The sequence below is a fragment of the Semicossyphus pulcher genome, unplaced genomic scaffold (assembly GCF_022749685.1).
Source record: "Semicossyphus pulcher isolate SPU_LCO1_2020_fin unplaced genomic scaffold, fSemPul1.0.p SCAF_17, whole genome shotgun sequence".
Taxonomy (NCBI): domain Eukaryota; kingdom Metazoa; phylum Chordata; class Actinopteri; order Labriformes; family Labridae; genus Semicossyphus; species Semicossyphus pulcher.
Window position 1 is genome coordinate 12,881,466 of NW_027211681.1, and position 18,401 is coordinate 12,899,866.

The 18,401-nt window shown below is 42.2% G+C and overlaps 1 protein-coding gene across 1 annotated transcript in view; it reads left to right on the plus strand.

Moving 5' to 3' along the window:
- The first annotated feature begins 1,621 nt into the window (after window positions 1-1,621).
- The window catches only part of pkn1a (protein kinase N1a), a 53,518-nt gene continuing 36,738 nt past the window's right edge, over window positions 1,622-18,401 (plus strand). The window contains exon 1 of the mRNA XM_069666765.1: window positions 1,622-2,408. Coding sequence (XP_069522866.1) covers window positions 2,388-2,408 — 21 coding nt within the window. The 5' untranslated portion in view covers window positions 1,622-2,387. The remainder of the gene's footprint in view (window positions 2,409-18,401) is intronic.

Genomic DNA, 18,401 nt, shown 5'->3' on the forward strand with positions numbered 1-18,401 from the left:
TGTCTACTGTCTGTTGTGATAGGACAGATTATAATGTAATTTGTTTGTACAAGGTTAGTAGTAGTGTGTATCCTGGAGCCCTAAGGGTTATTCTGTGGTCCTGCATCCTTTCCATCTTCCTGCTGGCTAATTTTCATCATGCAAATCAGATATGCAAATACTATTCAGTTCACCTGCTTTATCAGATCTACAACAGACGCCCACTCACATCATAACCTGACCTCACCTTATTTTAACTTTCTCTCACACACCAGCACACACAGGCTAATACATAATGACCATTTCTGTTGAATAAGATCAACCTCAGTTGTGCTGTGAAACATGTTTTTTATACAATAATTATTTTTACAATAGGTCCTTAAATGACCACAATGGCCAAACAGATTTGATTAAAATTTCCTATTTACTTTAGCATATCACTGTAGTACAACACTCTCTAAGCATTGACAGCATTTATTTTTCTTGTCAATGACTGATGTTGATGCTTTTTGTCCTTTTGTTTTCAGTGATCCCAGTCGAGTAGATCTTCGTCTTACTCCTGCAAACAGGTAGGTCAGTTATTTATTGAACATTAAGTAAGACCACAAAGAAATCTTCTTGTACTTACATTGAGCATATCAATTTCCTGCTTCTTTATACTTTTAATCCATCACATTATAGAGAAAATATTGTATCTTTAGGAACCCCATTAGTACTTTTATCATGGCAATTTTGAAGTAGAATTTTTATTATATATTAAAGGTTAAGGTGTTACTTTATGGGTTGAAAAACCCTTCTATTTGTAATATATCCTTGGATTAGCTGTATTGTCAGCTGAACCTTAAAAACCTAGACTAAGTTATTAAGGATCTTTATATGAATGGAATATGTGCATCCTTCGAACAGCTAGCAATGAAATATAAACTACCACATGCCCATTTTTTCCCCCGATATTTAAAAGTGAGGAATTCTGTTAAGAAACTGTATAATTCCTTTCCCAACAAGCCTCCAACTACCCCAGCTGATAATTTGCTGTATCTTGACATGGATAAAAAGTGTATAATCTTCCGAATTTACGAATCCATTTGTGAGATTAATCCTCAGTCTTACGCCCTCCACCTCTAAACGAAACTTTGAATGCAATTCTAAAACAAACATGCCTCATCTCCCTGCATCAGATATGGGCTCATACAATTTAAGATTGTGCATCGTGTCCGCTTTACAAAAGCAAAATTAGCCCAAATGTACCCAAATCTAGACCCCAACTGTGATACATGCCAAATTGATATTAGTACTTTTGATACTTTCAGTAAATGTTGCTCATAATACTTTTACTTAATGGTTGAATGCATGAATTTCACTTGTAGTGGTGTAGTATTAGTTTAAACATTAAGAAATGATCATCTTCTCAGACACTGTTGCATTTTACATATCAACAGTTGGTTCATTAGAAGTTTCAGTTGGCAACGATAGCTGGTGCAGGTCACATGATACATCCGGGCGCGATCTCGCCGCCCAGCCCTGGACCAATGAACGGCCGGGCGGCACTGCTCGAGCGTCGGGAGCGCGCGGGGGCAGAGTGTAGCGTACAACTGGTGTGTGTGCTCCTCTACCGTCAGTTACCCGCTGTTTGAATGTGATGAGATGGTGTCTTCACCCATCCCGTGTGCCAAAAGAAAGAACGGGTTTCTTTTGTTGGTTTTTGACTTACGCTAACGGTGTACTTCATGGACAGATTAGCCTTCTATTGTCCTTGGTTTTTGGCTGTCTGAGCGGCTTTTGCGGGACTGACAGGCGGCTTTTTTTGGGCATGTGATACAGACAAGAGACTGAGGCGTGTTCATGTCTCACGGACGTTACCGGGAAAAGAAGAAGAAGAGGCTTTCTCTCATTGTATGTGTCTGTGGATGTGACTCGGGTTCAGCAGGACATGACGGAGCAGCGCTGCCGGTGGATTTTACGGGGCTCTTGCTAGCTGTTGAATGGCAAGCCCTCGGAGAATTAGATGAACAATGACTTTAGAGCATAAAACCTTGTTCTGGATACTGTTAAGTGGATTTTCTTTTTAAACAAACGTGCAGACAGTGAACGCATCTTTATTTGTGGTGAATTGAGAGCTAACGCTGGTTAAACACATTAAAACGCACAGGGAGGATCAGTTCAGGCGCGGCCAGGCGAGCCAACAATGCGGATTACCTCTTGACTGTTTGCCTTTGTGTCAAAACAGACTATTTGTATAAAGTTTAGATAACACTCACAGGACAGATAGCCTTTTTCCCCCTTTATCATTTTACTTCATTGTCTTAGAAAAAGGAGACAGTACGTTGGCGTGAGGTCCAAATCCCCACATGTGCACAGGTTGTCTGTGAGACTGCAAGCTGACTGAAAAAGGAGCAACAGGGACAACGATGGCGAACGACTCTATTCAAGTAAGTCGATATATTTGGATATCCTGCAACCTGCTTGCATAGGCTAATTTGACTTGTCTTGAATGGCCTGCAACCTTTTGTCTTCAATAGGACCTTGGCTTGTCCTCTGACCTTTCATTTGAATGCTAACCTACACAAAATGAATACTAAAACCAGCGTCTCAACTTTTAGTTCGGGCTTGCGAACCCCTAAAACAAAGCTTTATTTGTGAACCCTTATCACATGGCCTTACAGTGTTTTTTTCCTCCTAAGATTAACCTTGATTCTCTAATGTGTAAGAGGTAAATTACAAACCCCAATTCCAAAAAAGTTGGGAAATTGTGTAAAATGTGAATAAAAACAGAATACAGTTATTTGCAAATCCTTTTCAACCTTTAATTCATTACAGCACAAAGACAAGATATTTAATGTTCAAACTGATAAACTTTATTATTTATTTGGAAATAAACACACATTCTGAAGGTGATGCCTACAACATGCTCCAAAAGTTGAGACAGGAGCATGTTGACCTCTGTGTTACATCACCGTTTCTTCTAACAACACTCTATAAGCATATAGGGACTGGAGACACTAATTGTTGAAGTATCGAAAGTGGAATTTTTCCCCATTCTTGCATCTTAAGTTGCTCAACAGTTTACGTTGTTGTATTTTGCGCTTCGTAGTGCGCCATACATTTTCAATGGGAGACAGGTCTGGACTGCATGCAGGCCAGTCTAGTGCCTGTACTCTTTTACTGCGAAGCCATGCTGTTGTAACTCGTGCAGAATGTGGCTTGGCATCGTCTTGCTAAAATAAGCAGGGACGTCCCTGAAAAAGACGCCGTCTGGATGGAAGCATATATCGCTCCAAAACCTGTATATACCTCTCGATATAAATGGTGCCTTCACAGACGTGCAAGTTACCCATGCCATGGGCACTAGTACGCCCCCATACCTTCACAGATGCTGCCTTTTGAACTTTGCGTTGGTAACAATCTGGATGGTCCTTTTCCTCTTTAGCCCGGAGGACTTGACGGCCATTATTTCCAAAAACAATTTGTAATGTGGACTCATCAGACCACAGCACGCTTCTACTTTAGGTCAGTCCATGTCAGACGAGCTCGGGCCCAGAAAATCGGTATATAGTCTTAACTTACATTTGTAAATGCAGCTACGTACTGTGTTAAATGACAATGGTTTGCCGAAGTGTTCCTAAGCCCATGTTGTAATATCATCACAGAATGATGCCGGTTTTTAATGCAGTGCTGCCTGAGAGATCGAAGGTCACTGGCCGTCATAAGATAATATACCGGGCACCATCATAAGATAATATACCCGGCACCATCATAAGATAATATACCGGGCTGTGTGTTAATGCATCTCATGTTGGCAGTTGAAATATCCCAGATTTGCTTGAGGGGCTCCCTGAGGCTTCTCAAGGACCATTGGTGGCCCCGGGACACCTCTGTGAGAACCCACCAGCCACTCAGTTGAATTGGAAATGGATAGTTCGTCTCTTATTTATAATGTATGATGGGACACGCTTTGGTTTTGGAGAGGTTTTTGTGCAGAGAGCTCCGGGAGCGCTCGCCTACCTTTGGGTGTTGTTCTGCATTGTTTTTGCCATGATGTCCCTCGGTCCATCTGTAGCTGTGTGTCCACGAGTTGTTTGTGTGTGGAGATACAGAGTAAAGGCAGGTGCACACAGGCACAATAGTGGTGTTTGTTATAAAACAACACCCATTACACACACCATTCCCAACTCCCAAGGCATTACTCGTTCATTCGTGTGAGCAGGAAGACTGCTAATTTAGCTTTTTAAAGGAAATACTGTAGTTGTGTGCTCGGTAAAACTAACATAGTTTCCTTTATCTAGCATTTGCTTTGCTCTCTAGAGTCACCTAGCTTAGAGACACTATATAAGAAAAGATCCACCTAGCATTTATGTAGAAAGTCTTCTGATGGTGACTGTAAGAGGAGCAGTATGACATTCATACCGTTAAACTTAGGGAGCCATTGTTCCTGTTGGGTTTGACACACTGAGACATTAAAGTCTACACAAGTGTCTTGTATCAGTTAAGGTGCACACGTGGAGCTGCACACAGTTCAGACACACAGGTGCTTGTGCTGCCATGCAGGTTTAATGCAATCATACCTTCTTATTTGCACTGTAGGAACTCTGATATCGTTTAGCTGAGATAGAAGTGCAGGGAGTGAAACAGCAGATGAGTTAGAACTGATATACCCTGTAATTTATAGAAGTAGCCAGGTGAGGAACAGGTGCAGGTGAAAATGCAGAAGTTGGACAATAGTGGGAATCTAGTTTTATTTGACTTAGACCATAACATATGATACTGGTTGGTTGAAGTTATAATGGCGGAAAATGTCACCTTCACGACAAGTGTTCCTCTTATTGTGTTTGTGTGTGTAAGACCTGCTGACGTCATTAAAATGCTGAGTAAACACTTCACAGTGCTTGTTTGCCCACTTCACTATGACTTTGCATTACAAACGAGAAAGAGACGCAGTTTAGCAATGGATGGTCATTTCTGTTATTATGAAGGCACATGAGATGATTCAAGTTGCCGATTGAAAAAAATGTGTTCTTGTTGGTCCAAATAAGTTCTTGTGGGTGTTTATATTGTTAGTCCTCAGGTCTGTTCACTTTAGTCTGACATGATTTCACAGTTCAAGCTGAGTCAAACAGCTTATCGGAGAAGCGATGAATCATTCGTCATTTTTCAAGCAAATAAGCCAAATATTATATATTTCCCACAGCAAAATAATCTGCAGACTGGTTGGTTCCAGCCTGGTAACACTTATCTGTGACTTGTCTCTGTACACATGGTTAATGTCTCTACTTACTGCTCCCTTTTCAGCTCTTTTTCCTCTTTAATCTGCTGCAGGAAATCATAAACTCCAGCACGTGTGGGTAGTAAAAAATGAGCCACAGACAGTGTCTAATTATGCCGCCAAAGTGCAGCATGTTATCTAGACTGCTTTAAGAGCTTTGTACTGGGTAAGTGTGCCACTTCAACCAGCTTTAAGTCTAGCTTTCGTGTCTTCATTTTTCCCTAGACAGCTTAGTTACTAAAAAGATGTTAAAGTGTACAGTGTTGCTCCTTATTTGAGAGCATGAAAATCCAGCTAAACCATAGCATGCCTGTTTAGTTAGTTGCCTGCTCTCTGTTTGTTTCATTTTGGGAGACAAGACATTGATTGAAGTTGTATAAGTTGATCAACAACCAAATGAGGATTGAACCCTCACTGAAAAACAGTTCAAGACGGCACTATCAGCACAAACAGTAGTACGAAGGAGGTTAAAAATCCTTATTCATTCCATCAAGATGACATGTTTGTTTGTTTCTGCCAAACCCATCAAGAGGCTCATGGACAATAGGCAAGAATGGCTGATGAAGGAAGTAAAGCAGTAAAGAAAAGATGGAGATGGGCAGAGTTTAAGGTCTCCCTCGGATCATGGACAAGGAAAGATGTTGGCTTTTACTGAATGGTTGATATTAAGCTGTATACTCATACAAATTATGATAGCCATCTTAAATGTTTTATGGATTACAAAGCTAGGTCAGAGCTAGGTGTGGATGTAGACTTATAATAAGGAACATTTAACATTGTCATGCTCAGAAACAGCCATTAACTTGCCAGTCAAACTTTCAATAAAATATTATTTTTAGTTTATCTGTCCATTCTCGAAAGAGCACTCCTCAAAGGTATAATAAGCAGGATTTTTCATGCATTTTGTCAACAACAAATTCAAACTGGGCCCCTCCTCCTGGGCCCCTCCTCCTGGGCCCTTCGCCACCAGAAGCTCACTTCCACTCTCTCGTGCGAGAACCTGCCCACCCCGCTGAGCTAACACCGACAGCATCATGGTTATCATTGCGCTAGCATGCTAACCTGAAGTTACCTTTGTGCCAGCATTCTAACCGCCGGTTACCTTTGCACTAGCATGCTAACCGCCGGTAAGCTTTGCGCTAGCATGCTAACCGCCGATTAGCTTGTCCTACCCGGTTTGAGGTACCTACCTGTCTAACAGAACCAACTCTGCGTCGCTCTTTCTCCATGTTCACCGCTCTGAATGAGGCCCAGTTCCTAATTTGAACCACTGCAACTCTCACCTATACGTTGTGATTGGCTCAGGGAACCACTACCCATAATGCACCCAAGTGGCTGATAGTTGGTTGAAAGACTGCAGTGTTTTATGTGCTCAGTCTTTCTGACTGCACACCCACTGATTATTTCATATTGTAACTAGCGGGTTTCAGCCCCAACCGCAGCTGACTCACCCAACCACTAATTTATCAGATTTTGTGAATTAAAGTCCTTACTCAGCCTTCTTTATAAACACCTGTAAACAGACGTACATTTGTATAATCTGTTGCTTCCGGCTGGTAGATATGAGGAAGAAAAAAGGAAGCAGTGGAGCTGTGAACTCTTTTCATGGTGTGCTGTGTGTTTGCCCCTGAGGGAAGACAATAACAAACAGCCCCAATAGAAGTCTGAACCCAACTGCGTCACACTTTCTCATAAAAGTTAAAGGGGAGACGAGAAGGGAAAAGAGGGGAGGGGGCTCTTTTCTGTACAGTGTAATCATGGTTCTGTGTCGGTCTTTCTTGTCGGACATGTTTTACACAGTGCATGTTCACAGTTAACACCCAGACAACTGAGACACACTCCAGAAGCTTCACAAAATGTACACGACCACAAACGTTCATGTTCACTGAAACACACACACACACACACACACACTCACAAACGCACAGATTTAACAACTGACACGCACATTCAGAGTCAGACACTCCAGGGAATGCATAGGAGAGCTTCCCATAAGCCTCAGCATGACGTAAGGAGACAGCTATGTGCACAAAGTGGGCTTTTCTCAGCGCTGCCCTGTGGCCATGCAGGCAGACAGAATCCACAATAATGCATCCAGGAACAGTCGAGCAACCAGAGACCTAGAGAGAGAGTGAATATTCTCATTCATCTCTTTGTTAGTCATCTCAGTTTGATAAAACGCAGGACTGTAAACTCCCTAACATGTGATACAGTCTCCAATATGAGAAGTGCTATATTCAACACATGATCATAACCTGGTATTGACTTCAGTGACTGTGTGCTTTATGTTGTTTGACCCTCCAGGAAATTGCAGCATTTATAATCTGTTAGCAACACAGTGTATAATATTCATTATCATGGTATAATGTTTTTCTATACGATGTAGGCCTACGTGCTTCCCAGCAAAGTTACCGTGTGTTTTGAAACAAATGAGGCTGAACATGTTGCAGACGCTGTTGAAACAGTCTATGTTGCATCTAAGTGTTGGACACAGTTAAGCATCTGTTCTCTGACGGGCTCTATTCAGTGTCTCCATATGTTGTCCACATTACAGTGGCGCATCTGTGTCCCGGTCAGTCACCATTTTTCCAGAGGCTGTACTCGTTGTGCGTATCATGGACATCACCACTTTGGCCAAATAAAATACAGTTGAACTGAAATGTACTTTCTACAATGCTAGGGTGTAGTTAGGGGTAATACTATGGGTTTTTATTTTAGATAATAAGCTCCAGAATAGCATCTGGATACACCTCATGGTGACTTTGTTTAATCAATTTTTCTTTGCAAGATCAAGAGTGAACTTTCAAACTCATTTACACATCCAGCAGTTACAGAGCAACATAACCATTTATTGTGTGTTTTTGCCTTTGTTTGGTCTCTACCAGCTCACGAGGGAAATATCTGCCTCTTTAGCTGCTACATGCTCGCCTTTGTTTACCAATCAGCCGCTCGCTGTAGCCCCTTTTACACGGCCAGTTCAAGGCGGAATTATTCCACCTCTGTTACGTCTCTTTTTTTAATGTAAAGCCGTTGATGCCATTGATGGTGACAACGTTGAGGATGTGGTTTATGTTGATTAGGATTCTCATAATGATGATGATGACAAACTATATTGAGCTTGTTGATGTTGCTGATGATGATCATTATCATTATGAAAACAAATAACGCCCTGTGCTAGGGATGCACGATATTGGATTTTTTGCCGATATCCGATATGCCGATATTTTACAACTCATTTAGCCGATTACCGATACTGATACCGATATTTTTTTCCCGCACACCTAATTGCAGAGATCATCAACCCTCTTCTGTATTGGAATCAGCGTACAGTATAATGGTGATACTCTTATCACATGTGTTACAACGGTCGGGGTGACGGGTCTTGAGATGGTTAATCAAGTTTGTAGTGTTGAAAGACTTTGCCTTGGCTCCTCCTCGCATCACCGAAGCTGAGCAGTCATTGCAAACAGCAGTTTTGCTATCTATTTCGGACACTTTGAAAAACTTCCACACCACGGACATTTTGTCTTCTAACTCTCTCATGCTGCAGGTAGACACACGTGACGTCATCACGCTGCAACGCGCAGGTCTTCTTCGCGCCGGGGACATTGCGCCGAGGTCGGGCATTTAATCAAGTATGCAGCAGCCCATTATTTTATCGGTTAATTATATCGGCATAGATAGTTAATTTTTAAGCCAATATCGTCCGATACCGATAGCGTGCCGATAATATCGTGCATCCCTACCCTGTGCACTACCTGTCGGCACCAGCGTCTGATCGCACTTGAAGCTGTTTGTTGACACTTGCTGACTGGTCGTCGACACTCCTGTCTTGCTCATTGCTTGTGTTGTGTTAACTTTCAGATGTACGTTGCTTTGGACGAAAGCATCTGCCATCTTTGCTTTTTCACTTGAAACAGTTGCCTGCTGCAGATGTAAATGACCATAACAGCGGTGAGAGTAACAGAGACAGGAAAGTTGTGGAACGGACAGGTTAACAATAAGCTGCAATGTTATAAAGCTTTTTAAAGAGGGGAGTGATAGATTCAGGTTATAAAGTAAATCTCTGTAGGTTCATCACAATGAGTGACCCATTTCACATTGTTGAGTTATATTCACATTGTTAATAAAGAAATATTAATAATGGCTGCTTACAAGTACTCAGAATAACATCTAAAGATGCACATTTCAATGATACTTGGGCATCTCCATCTGCAGAAGAAGGCCGTATCATTCGGTCGGATGCTCCTGAATGCTTCTGAATGAACCCAGTCTTGTAATTGTGAAGCCAACCACAAAACATTTGTTGTTAAGGAGAAGTTTGTTGTGTAATTTATAGTTAAATATTTCCGTGATATTTTGTCACTGTGGGAGTTGCGGGTGACGCTTTGCTTGGGCCCAAGGGTGGAGGGTTTAGGGTGGAGGGTAGAAGGGAAGGGGAGGTCTAAAGGGCATTATGCTGATGATGAGGCTCCACAGCCGCAGCAGTACAATAGCTTGTATTGTCTGACACCAGCAGCCCAGATCACATTCAGTTCACTCTGAGTTCATTTTCCTCATCCGGGCTGCAGCATGGTGGTGACCACACCCTTCACCAACCCACCGATACACCCACCCACCCACCCAGCTGCCCACTCTGGCCCGGGGAGTGAAGATAAATCATGTGTTAATGGTGTTTGGATTGAAATCTGAAATCCTCTGTGTATTTAAACCATGTTTGTGCTTCATTAGTTGGCCCCAGCAGCTGTTCTCAGCTTATGTTTCTCTTGGTGGATTTTGCAGCGTTCCTTTATCTCTCGTTCACATCTCTGCTTCCCTCTGTGCAAACAGCCCATAATTCTCATGACCTCATAGCAATGTACCCCTGCATTCCCGCTTCAGACGGGCCCCTCCTTCTACCCGGACACACACACACACACACACACAGGCCTGCAACACTAGGCTCACACACTGTCATTACATCACCTGTCAGCGTTGGCCAGTGAGTCCCATCAGCTCTGTGAGGGAGAACTGGGAGGGCTGGAAAAAGCAGGAGAGGTCAGGAGGATGTAGAGGAGAAAGGAGGTCAGGGTGGGTCATTTAGACGAAAGAAACGCATCTGCTCTGTTTTCCATTGTATGAGGTCAAATAGATGGCAGATGGTGAAGTTATAGGGATGTTCCGATGCCAGTTTTCCATTACCGATATCAATTCCGATATAAAGTATCAGCCGATACCGACCAGTATAATCTCCGTTACCTGACACCACATTTAAGGCCATATCGGACGCTGATACGACACTGTCATTGGTATCAGACAACTCTAGTATCGGTACAAATGTCATATCGCATTATATAACAGCAGTAAATCCTCACTTTCCCTCTCACGTGTGCCCAGGCCTGGCTTGTCAACACCAGCCATGCACGCTGACTTACCATGACCCTTGACCCCTCCTCATTATGGCAGTGCACAGGGGCCCCCGGGCCACATGTATCGATCCTCGGCCCTCCGCTGAGCGCTGCCGTGCTGTTTAAACACCCACTCATCCGAGCTAACTATCTCTGCAAGTGCTGGAGGATTGTGGCACAAGTCGACAGCTTAGAGTGCGCGTTGAGTGAAACAGTTGTTCTGGTGATGTTTTCTTAAACCAGAAAACAAGACAAACAGGATGAAGAGCTGCTAAAAGGGATTTTAAGTGATGAAGCTTTGATGTGTAGTTTGTAGAATTTAGGTTGAATTCACGCTGAAAGAAGTTACCGCGGGTCTTTTGGAGCTGTCATGTTATTTAAGCTTTTGCAAAGAAAGGGGCAAAGATATGTTTTAGTTTATATAAATAAATAAATAAATAAATAAGGAACATTGTGTTGTAATCTCTGGGTGCGGTTACTTCTTGGAAAATCTCTTCCCCTAATGGAACAAGATATTTGAGGACAAATAAACTGATGCAACAAATACCCAGGAAACAGCATGTTTTAACTGGGATTAAGTAACAACTGTGTCTATTTATGTGTATGTGATTGTTATTGCATTGATGAGCTGTTGATGAACAGTATGTACAGCCAAATAAACAGTTCTGTTCCCCTCGTAACTTAAATCCAGTCCTCCTCCTCCTGCTCATCCGTCCTGCCACCCTGGGAGTGTACGATGTTCTCATCGCCTTGCATGCACTAGTCTATGGTGATTCATGCATGGTGATTTCCTGCACAGCAGGGGGTCGGCTGGTAAACAGTTTGTGAACAAAGCAATATCGGCCAACTTAATGGGATAAACTAGGCATGGTTCCCAAGAGCTCACACTGCAGGGAGAAAGCACAAGTGCTGATGTGTGTCAGCCTCATTAGAGCAGTCAGGGCGATCGCTTTGTATTGAACTTAGAGGATAAATAACTTTATTTCAATTAAAATCTGTCAGCTGCTGGTTTATTCTACATGTTGTTAAACTTTAATACTTTATCTTCCAAATTCACAGGTGGTAAACCATCATTTAATGATTCTTCTTCTCTTGTAGAAAATAACTTTACACACCTCAGACATGCTCACATTGTTTGGCCAGTTGGGAAAAAAGTTTTTTAATTGGAATTTTCACTTGAAGGTTATTATGAGGATGGGTTCCAACTGTAGTCTCAGGTTAACCAAACCTCGTATAAAGCCCCTGGTGGGTTGGGCAAATGTATAATGAGTTCATATAAACGTGTGTCATGTAGGGAAAGTCTGTCGTGTTAAATGGCCTTCTACAGCCTTAAATTAGTTTTGTAGTTGGAGTTTCCCAATGAATGTTGTGGGCTGTTTGTTTCGCCTTTCACATGTGAGGCTGGTGTCTAGATGTGGTCAATGCTTCTATAAATGTTTGCTGACCAAATAAAATGACACAAAAATGGCTGACAACTCAAACCATAAAAGATGAATGTTATAGCTTTGATATTGCTCTTAACAAGGTTCCTGTATCGAGTATATCAGCATGAAGCTACATTACACATAATCTGTAATGAAGTTAATACATCTGATAATTACACAATCTGAAGCAGGCTTCAGTAGGGCCGGGCAATATGACAGTTTTTACAGAATCATAATAACTTTGTTATTCGATTAAGGGGAAACATCTAGTCCGAAATGAGACATGTATGGGTGGTTTAAGTACACTGGGCATGTACAGACCTTTGTACACATGATGGTAGTTGTGTACAGTTCGCACATGACTCAAAGCTTTGTTCATAGGAAAAGTATGAATTCAGCATTACTCACCGGAAATAATGGCATACTATGTCTTTGTAAAAATAATATTTAGTAAGATTTGTTAATGTGGTCTTATTTGCTTTGTGCAGAAAAGACAATGGAGAAAGAGGTTTCCTGTTTTGGGGAAAACTGTAAACAGTTTGTAAATGGTTTGGTAGGGTAGCTAGATGTGCAGTGTTTGTGTGTAGCGGTGTGTTTCCCGCTGTCAGTCAGACTGCCATGTTGCGTTGTTTGTTTGTTAATCTCCAAATGCTCAGTGAAGTTTCTACTCCTGTTTCCACTCAGGTTTGAATCTCCGTTTGATGCTAAAGTTTTGCTATTTCTGTCAGCTGTTATTTGTAACATGGTAGCAGTTTCAGAAGATTTGACACCAAATGAGAGGCCTACAGAGAACGTTTCTAACATGGAGAGTGGTTTTCAGTGAGGAGAACCACTGAGGAAGTGGTTAGGAGCAACTGTACATGATCTCCTTTGAAGCCCTGTAGTGATGAACCCACTTATTTAGGAGTTGCTCAGCAGTGTTGTACATGTCTGTCGCTGAATGATGTTACATAAACCTTTGCCAGACGTCGTAGTACCTTGTTATATCAGTGTTAAAGATGTCTACACTACCATATGACATTTTATTATTAATATTTCATAGTGCTACTTTCTTCCACTGCTGTATGAGAGGCCTCCCTACATGTCTGACCGAGCTGCCTGTGATGAACGGTTCTGGACCAGCAAGTGTTCTGAGTGTAAAGCGATCTACCATGTTGCCCTGCTGTTGTCATCTCCCCTCCTCCTCTCTCTTCTCCCCTCTCCTGCTATCTCTCCCTCCTGTCCAAGCTACGCACCAGCTGCTCTCCTCCTCCTCCTTCTCTCCTTCTACAGCCCTCCTTCTTGTTTTCCTGTTTGGCCCTCAATAGCTGCCCTCCACTGGGGATAATTAGAAGGAAACGACTTTTGCTGTTAAGTGATGTTGTTGCTGTTAACCAGCCAACAGCGAAATACACAATGAACATGGTTAACTTATTAAATAAGTTTAAACTCCCTGTTAACTCTGTTGTTAGTTTGGCACCATCAAACATCATTTAATACAGACTTTAGCTTTCTATATGATCTAAACAGTTATTTTAAAAGTGTTTCATATTTGCACTGGCTGAGTTAAGTAGGCAAATATTTGCTGCATTATTTGGATAACATCTCCCAGCACTACAGACAGTCTTTATCAAAATTGATGCGTGTGGGGTTTGTGTGTGTTTTAGTGCGTCATGCACAGAGGGTGTGACTTTATAAGATATAAATAGACGATGGGAGTTATTAAAGTCCCCACAAACAATCCCTTTCATTAGAATGGGCTGGGGATCCAGTTACACTGATAACATTTGGTCTCCCGGCTCCTCGGGCTCTGGATGGTTGGATGGTTAGGAAGCTGGGTGGAGCTGCAGTCAAATCACTTTGAATTAAATCATTTCCAAATGTCAGAAAGACTAATTAGATATGTGCTGTTGATAGGGCTGAGTAAAAAAAAAAAAAAAAAGATTTTTAAGATTCAAATCGATTCTTATTTGAATGACCGAATATCAATGAATAAAAATATGTAAAATCGTGTTTGATCACGCACCTTTCTGCACGCTCCTGAACGCAGCACGACTCAGCACATCCCCTCGAAAAACGGCAGTGAGGGAGACATGCCCGTCATTGTTTACTGCACCTAATGTGGAGACATCGGTGATCTCCGACGGACTCTTTTTATCGTGTGTGCGTCCATGAATATGTAAGTTAGTTTGGCACTGATGTTTATGTTTCTCTCTGTTAGCGTCGGCTTCGGCCGCGAGTGTATTTTCGGCATGTTGTTATACAGAATGCCTTCCCCCATAACTCTTAGTCTCGTGTGGTTTTGTTCTTCGCGCTGTGAGATCTCGTTGGCAAATCTCGAGTTGAACCCCAGTTCGTTTAAACAACAACCATGAGCCAGATGTACAGACTGAAAATCTGAAACTGGAAAAAAAGTTCATTAGCTGTCTAATTAATAAAATTGTTAATATTTTGTTGACTGCTGTGTGTTTGTCATGTTGAATAAAAAGTACATGATGTAACTTCTTAAATCACCAAATCGATATCGAATCAGATCGGAAATCGAATCGAATTGAGAAATCCTTATCGATACCCAGCCTTAGCTGTTCATGTTGCTTTATCCTTATTATTCTGGATATGTTGTCCTCTCACCAAAAAGAACAAAATCTAAATGTTGGGTGAAAAAAAAATGTGTTTAGTTAAAGAATGGACCTGGACAGAATGTACAAACACTCGCCTGTGGCCCGTGTCATGTATCAGGAGTCTGTCAGACAATGGGGACAGAGGACAGACACAAGGTTAGTCTTTATGAAGACCTCTTAAAGGAAAACTTCACCTATTTTTTCAGAGCAAAAAGTGACTTGGCAGAGCAAAGTCTTGCAGGTATTACTGCGTATGTGAAAAAAAGGTGTATAATACCTTTTTGTCTCCGGACAGAGGTGCATGACATCTGAAAAATTACCTCAAGTGATGTCACTCGAGGTACTAACCCGACCTCTGTAGCCTGCTCCTCATTCTGCTTCGGGTTAGCTTCATTAGCTGCTGCTGTAACTTACAAAACTCTCTCAGCAAACTAGTTGGTGTTAGCATTGCATTGTGGGTAATGCCGGTATGTTTCGACATACAAAATAATGTGTTGTGTAGGGATGCCACGGTGAAGCTAGAAGCTAGAAGCTGATGATGTTGCCTGCCATTCTGTCCGACTGTTTACTTTTAAGGTGATGTCCAGAAGGTGTTGGCCCTCTGGTAGCCTCCCGAGTCCACGTGAATTCAGTGAACTTTATAGTTAAATCCTCCGCCATTGTCTTGTCGATCAGCTGTCTGTTTACATGGCTCCGGGTCAACTCTCCTTCCTCCCGTCACGTGATGAGTGAAATCTGAGTCCTGCTGCTCTGTGCTAAGACTCTGCTGCTGCTGCTGAGCGGACTCTTTAAGTGTGTTAAGTATTGTCCATTGTCCCACTGTTGATACTGATAACACACTCCAAAGAAGCACGGTCAGGGCCATGAGAATGTAATGTAAGCAGCCTTAAACACAGTGTAACAACATTGAATGATTTGTAAAAACAGAGTTACCATCAGCTATAATAATGATCAATGTTAGTAGATGTCCTCTTTGTAAGGAAAAACCTTCCATATTAACTTCTAGTCAACCTCAGGTGTTGTTTGCAGACCTTTCCAGGTGCCGTGGTGCTGCAAAAACAAATATGCTTCTTAGCACAGGACACGTTTGCACACACAACATAGTGCTGCATCATAGTTTCCTCATGTGCGCTCCCACAACAACACTTGAGACGTAATATTTTTCCTCTAGCTTTGTATTTTGCTTCTCCTTCAGTTTTCCACCACGCCCAGTGCACGTCTGAACTGTGAGTCGTCATCTCTGCGGCCTCTCTCAGCACGGGTCGCTTCAGCTCTTTAACACTCAGTCAGAATGACATCCGGCTCTGCCTTCGTTTAGCTCCTGCTCGTTCGAATGTCTTCAAGCCTGAGCGCTGAGAGGGAGTGTCGGACAAATAGACAGCCGAGGGAAAGGAGGAGACAGGTGTTTCCTGCTGTGTTACCTGGAGGCTGTGCTGTCATAGAAACAGCTGGTAACAGGATGAGGTCATCGTTTATGCACCTAATGATTTAAAATCCCCTTTGCACACAGCTATTTCCAGCTGCGCAATTGTCTTACTTAGGAATACTCCATATTTAGAGTCATTTTGGTTCTCATGTTCAAAAGAGAGAGCGTTCCCTACACACCATTTTACATATCACGACTTTTTTGGTTTCACTGAGAGCGAGCCCTCTCAGAGGACAATTAACTAAGTGTAGGCTGTAAAATTATATTCAGCTATGTAATTACAGATAGGACTGAAATGATTCTGCTTCCCACTTGATTAAACTGTCGCTTGCATTAAGCTGTAGTTACTCAATCAGGCTCCAACCTTTCCATTATCCCCAAATACTTTACATAACCTGATCAGCCCAAATATAGACCCCGACCTCCTCTACCTTCAATCCAGCTCGATGGCTTTTACTTCACTTATCGGCTCACACGCCCATTTTCCGGAGAGTGTATCTGCTGACTCGAGTAATGTGTCGTTCTCGTCCATGTTTCTCTTTGTTTGTAAGCCCAACCTTGAACTTATTGTCCGTGCTAAGCTGAGTGCTTTCAACAGTATTAAACAAGAGCGCAGATTTAAAAGATTACCCTCAATTTATGTAACAGGTTCATGTTAAATTGAAAACAGCTGCTTGTTTGTTGTAGCTAGAACTGCGATTACACAACCAACATGACAGATGTTGTATTAAGTTAACAGGTAGGTAATTAATACAGCTTAAATTATAACTGACCCACAAAACATCCATAAATTGGACGTGTAAGATTTTAAACAGCATTTCATTTAAAAACATGAATTTCTTTGAATGAAACCCACATTTTGCTTTGAGTCATGACTGCGCAGAAACATTTGACTTGTTCCGTTAATGCACCAAAAACAACCAACTTCATTACATAATGAAAAGTTGTAATCCAGAGTCAGTAAAGCCCCTTCAACTGCGACCACATAATCACTGTTGGTGAGCTCAACTTGTTTCTGCATGTCTTTTAAACTCTCACACACACACACACACACACACACACACACACACACACACACACAGAGACCTGCTGCACTGGTCTCTGCTGCTGCTGCTGCTGCTGCCACACCTGAGCCCAACTGTCATAACCGTTAATGCTGTGACACAGACACACACACACACACACACACACACACACACACACACACACACACACACACACACACTGAAGGCGAAAGAGCCCCAGGTCGCTCTTGCTACACATTAATATTCACCCCCATGCTTCGTCTTTCTCTGTTAGTTTCACCATGTACTGCCACCACGCAGCCTCAGTCTCCCCCTGCTGCTCTCAAAACATACATGTGATCTGTTGTTGGCAGTTTCGGTCTCTGCCCACATGCACACACTCCTGGTTACACACAGTTTCACACACACTGTGGATTTGGGATTTAAAGAGAATTATGTGAAGTAGTGCAGCACCAGTATTCACTTGTTGTATGAAAGTACTTTGTGTTATGTGATATATTATACCCTTAAATCCTGTATATAAGAAGCAGTCTGTTTTGGTTGTTATTTCTATAACTATTTATCAATAAACAAGACGAGGTCCAAACCTCGTATGTGGCTGACCGCATCAGGTCAATGTGCACTTTTGTGGGCAATGTGTTACAAGCGGACGAGCAGCAGAGGAGCAGCAGCCCCGCCTACTCCCCGGACAAAGTATCCAGAGCCGTATAGACAGAGAGTCGCGTCAGTGGAGGTCCGATATGCTCCATGATCCGACCCACGTGTAGGGCTGACCCCGGCGGTCAGCCAAAAACGTGGATTAAAAAAAAAAAGTTATTTCAATTTATTTTTATTTAAAACACATTCAAAACCCTGGCGATCATGACAGCGCACGTCTGTGACCAAGCTTTAGCAAGATTCTAGTGCCATCGTCTGGGTAAAATACCGTAACACAATAACATTTTATACTGGTATATTGGTCACACTGGTATGTGGGACGCAGCCCACTTTTAAGATGAAAAAAATGACGGCACTTGCCTCACTGTCACTAGTTTCCTTTGGAACCAGTATACTTTCCATCGCAGAATTGGTCCCAATTTAATTTAAGCGAAAAAGTGAATCTGGACATTTTTAAATGTTAGCATTGTCTTTAAGCTAAATGCTAACATTAGCATGCCCACAGAGTCTCAGACCAACATCTGTCGCTCCACACATGGAGGACCAATTAAAGAGGCTGCATGTGACGCCATACAAGATAGTTTCAAGTGCTTCAAGCTGTAGTTTTAACACAAGATCCCCTCTTCTGATCACACATGTATGT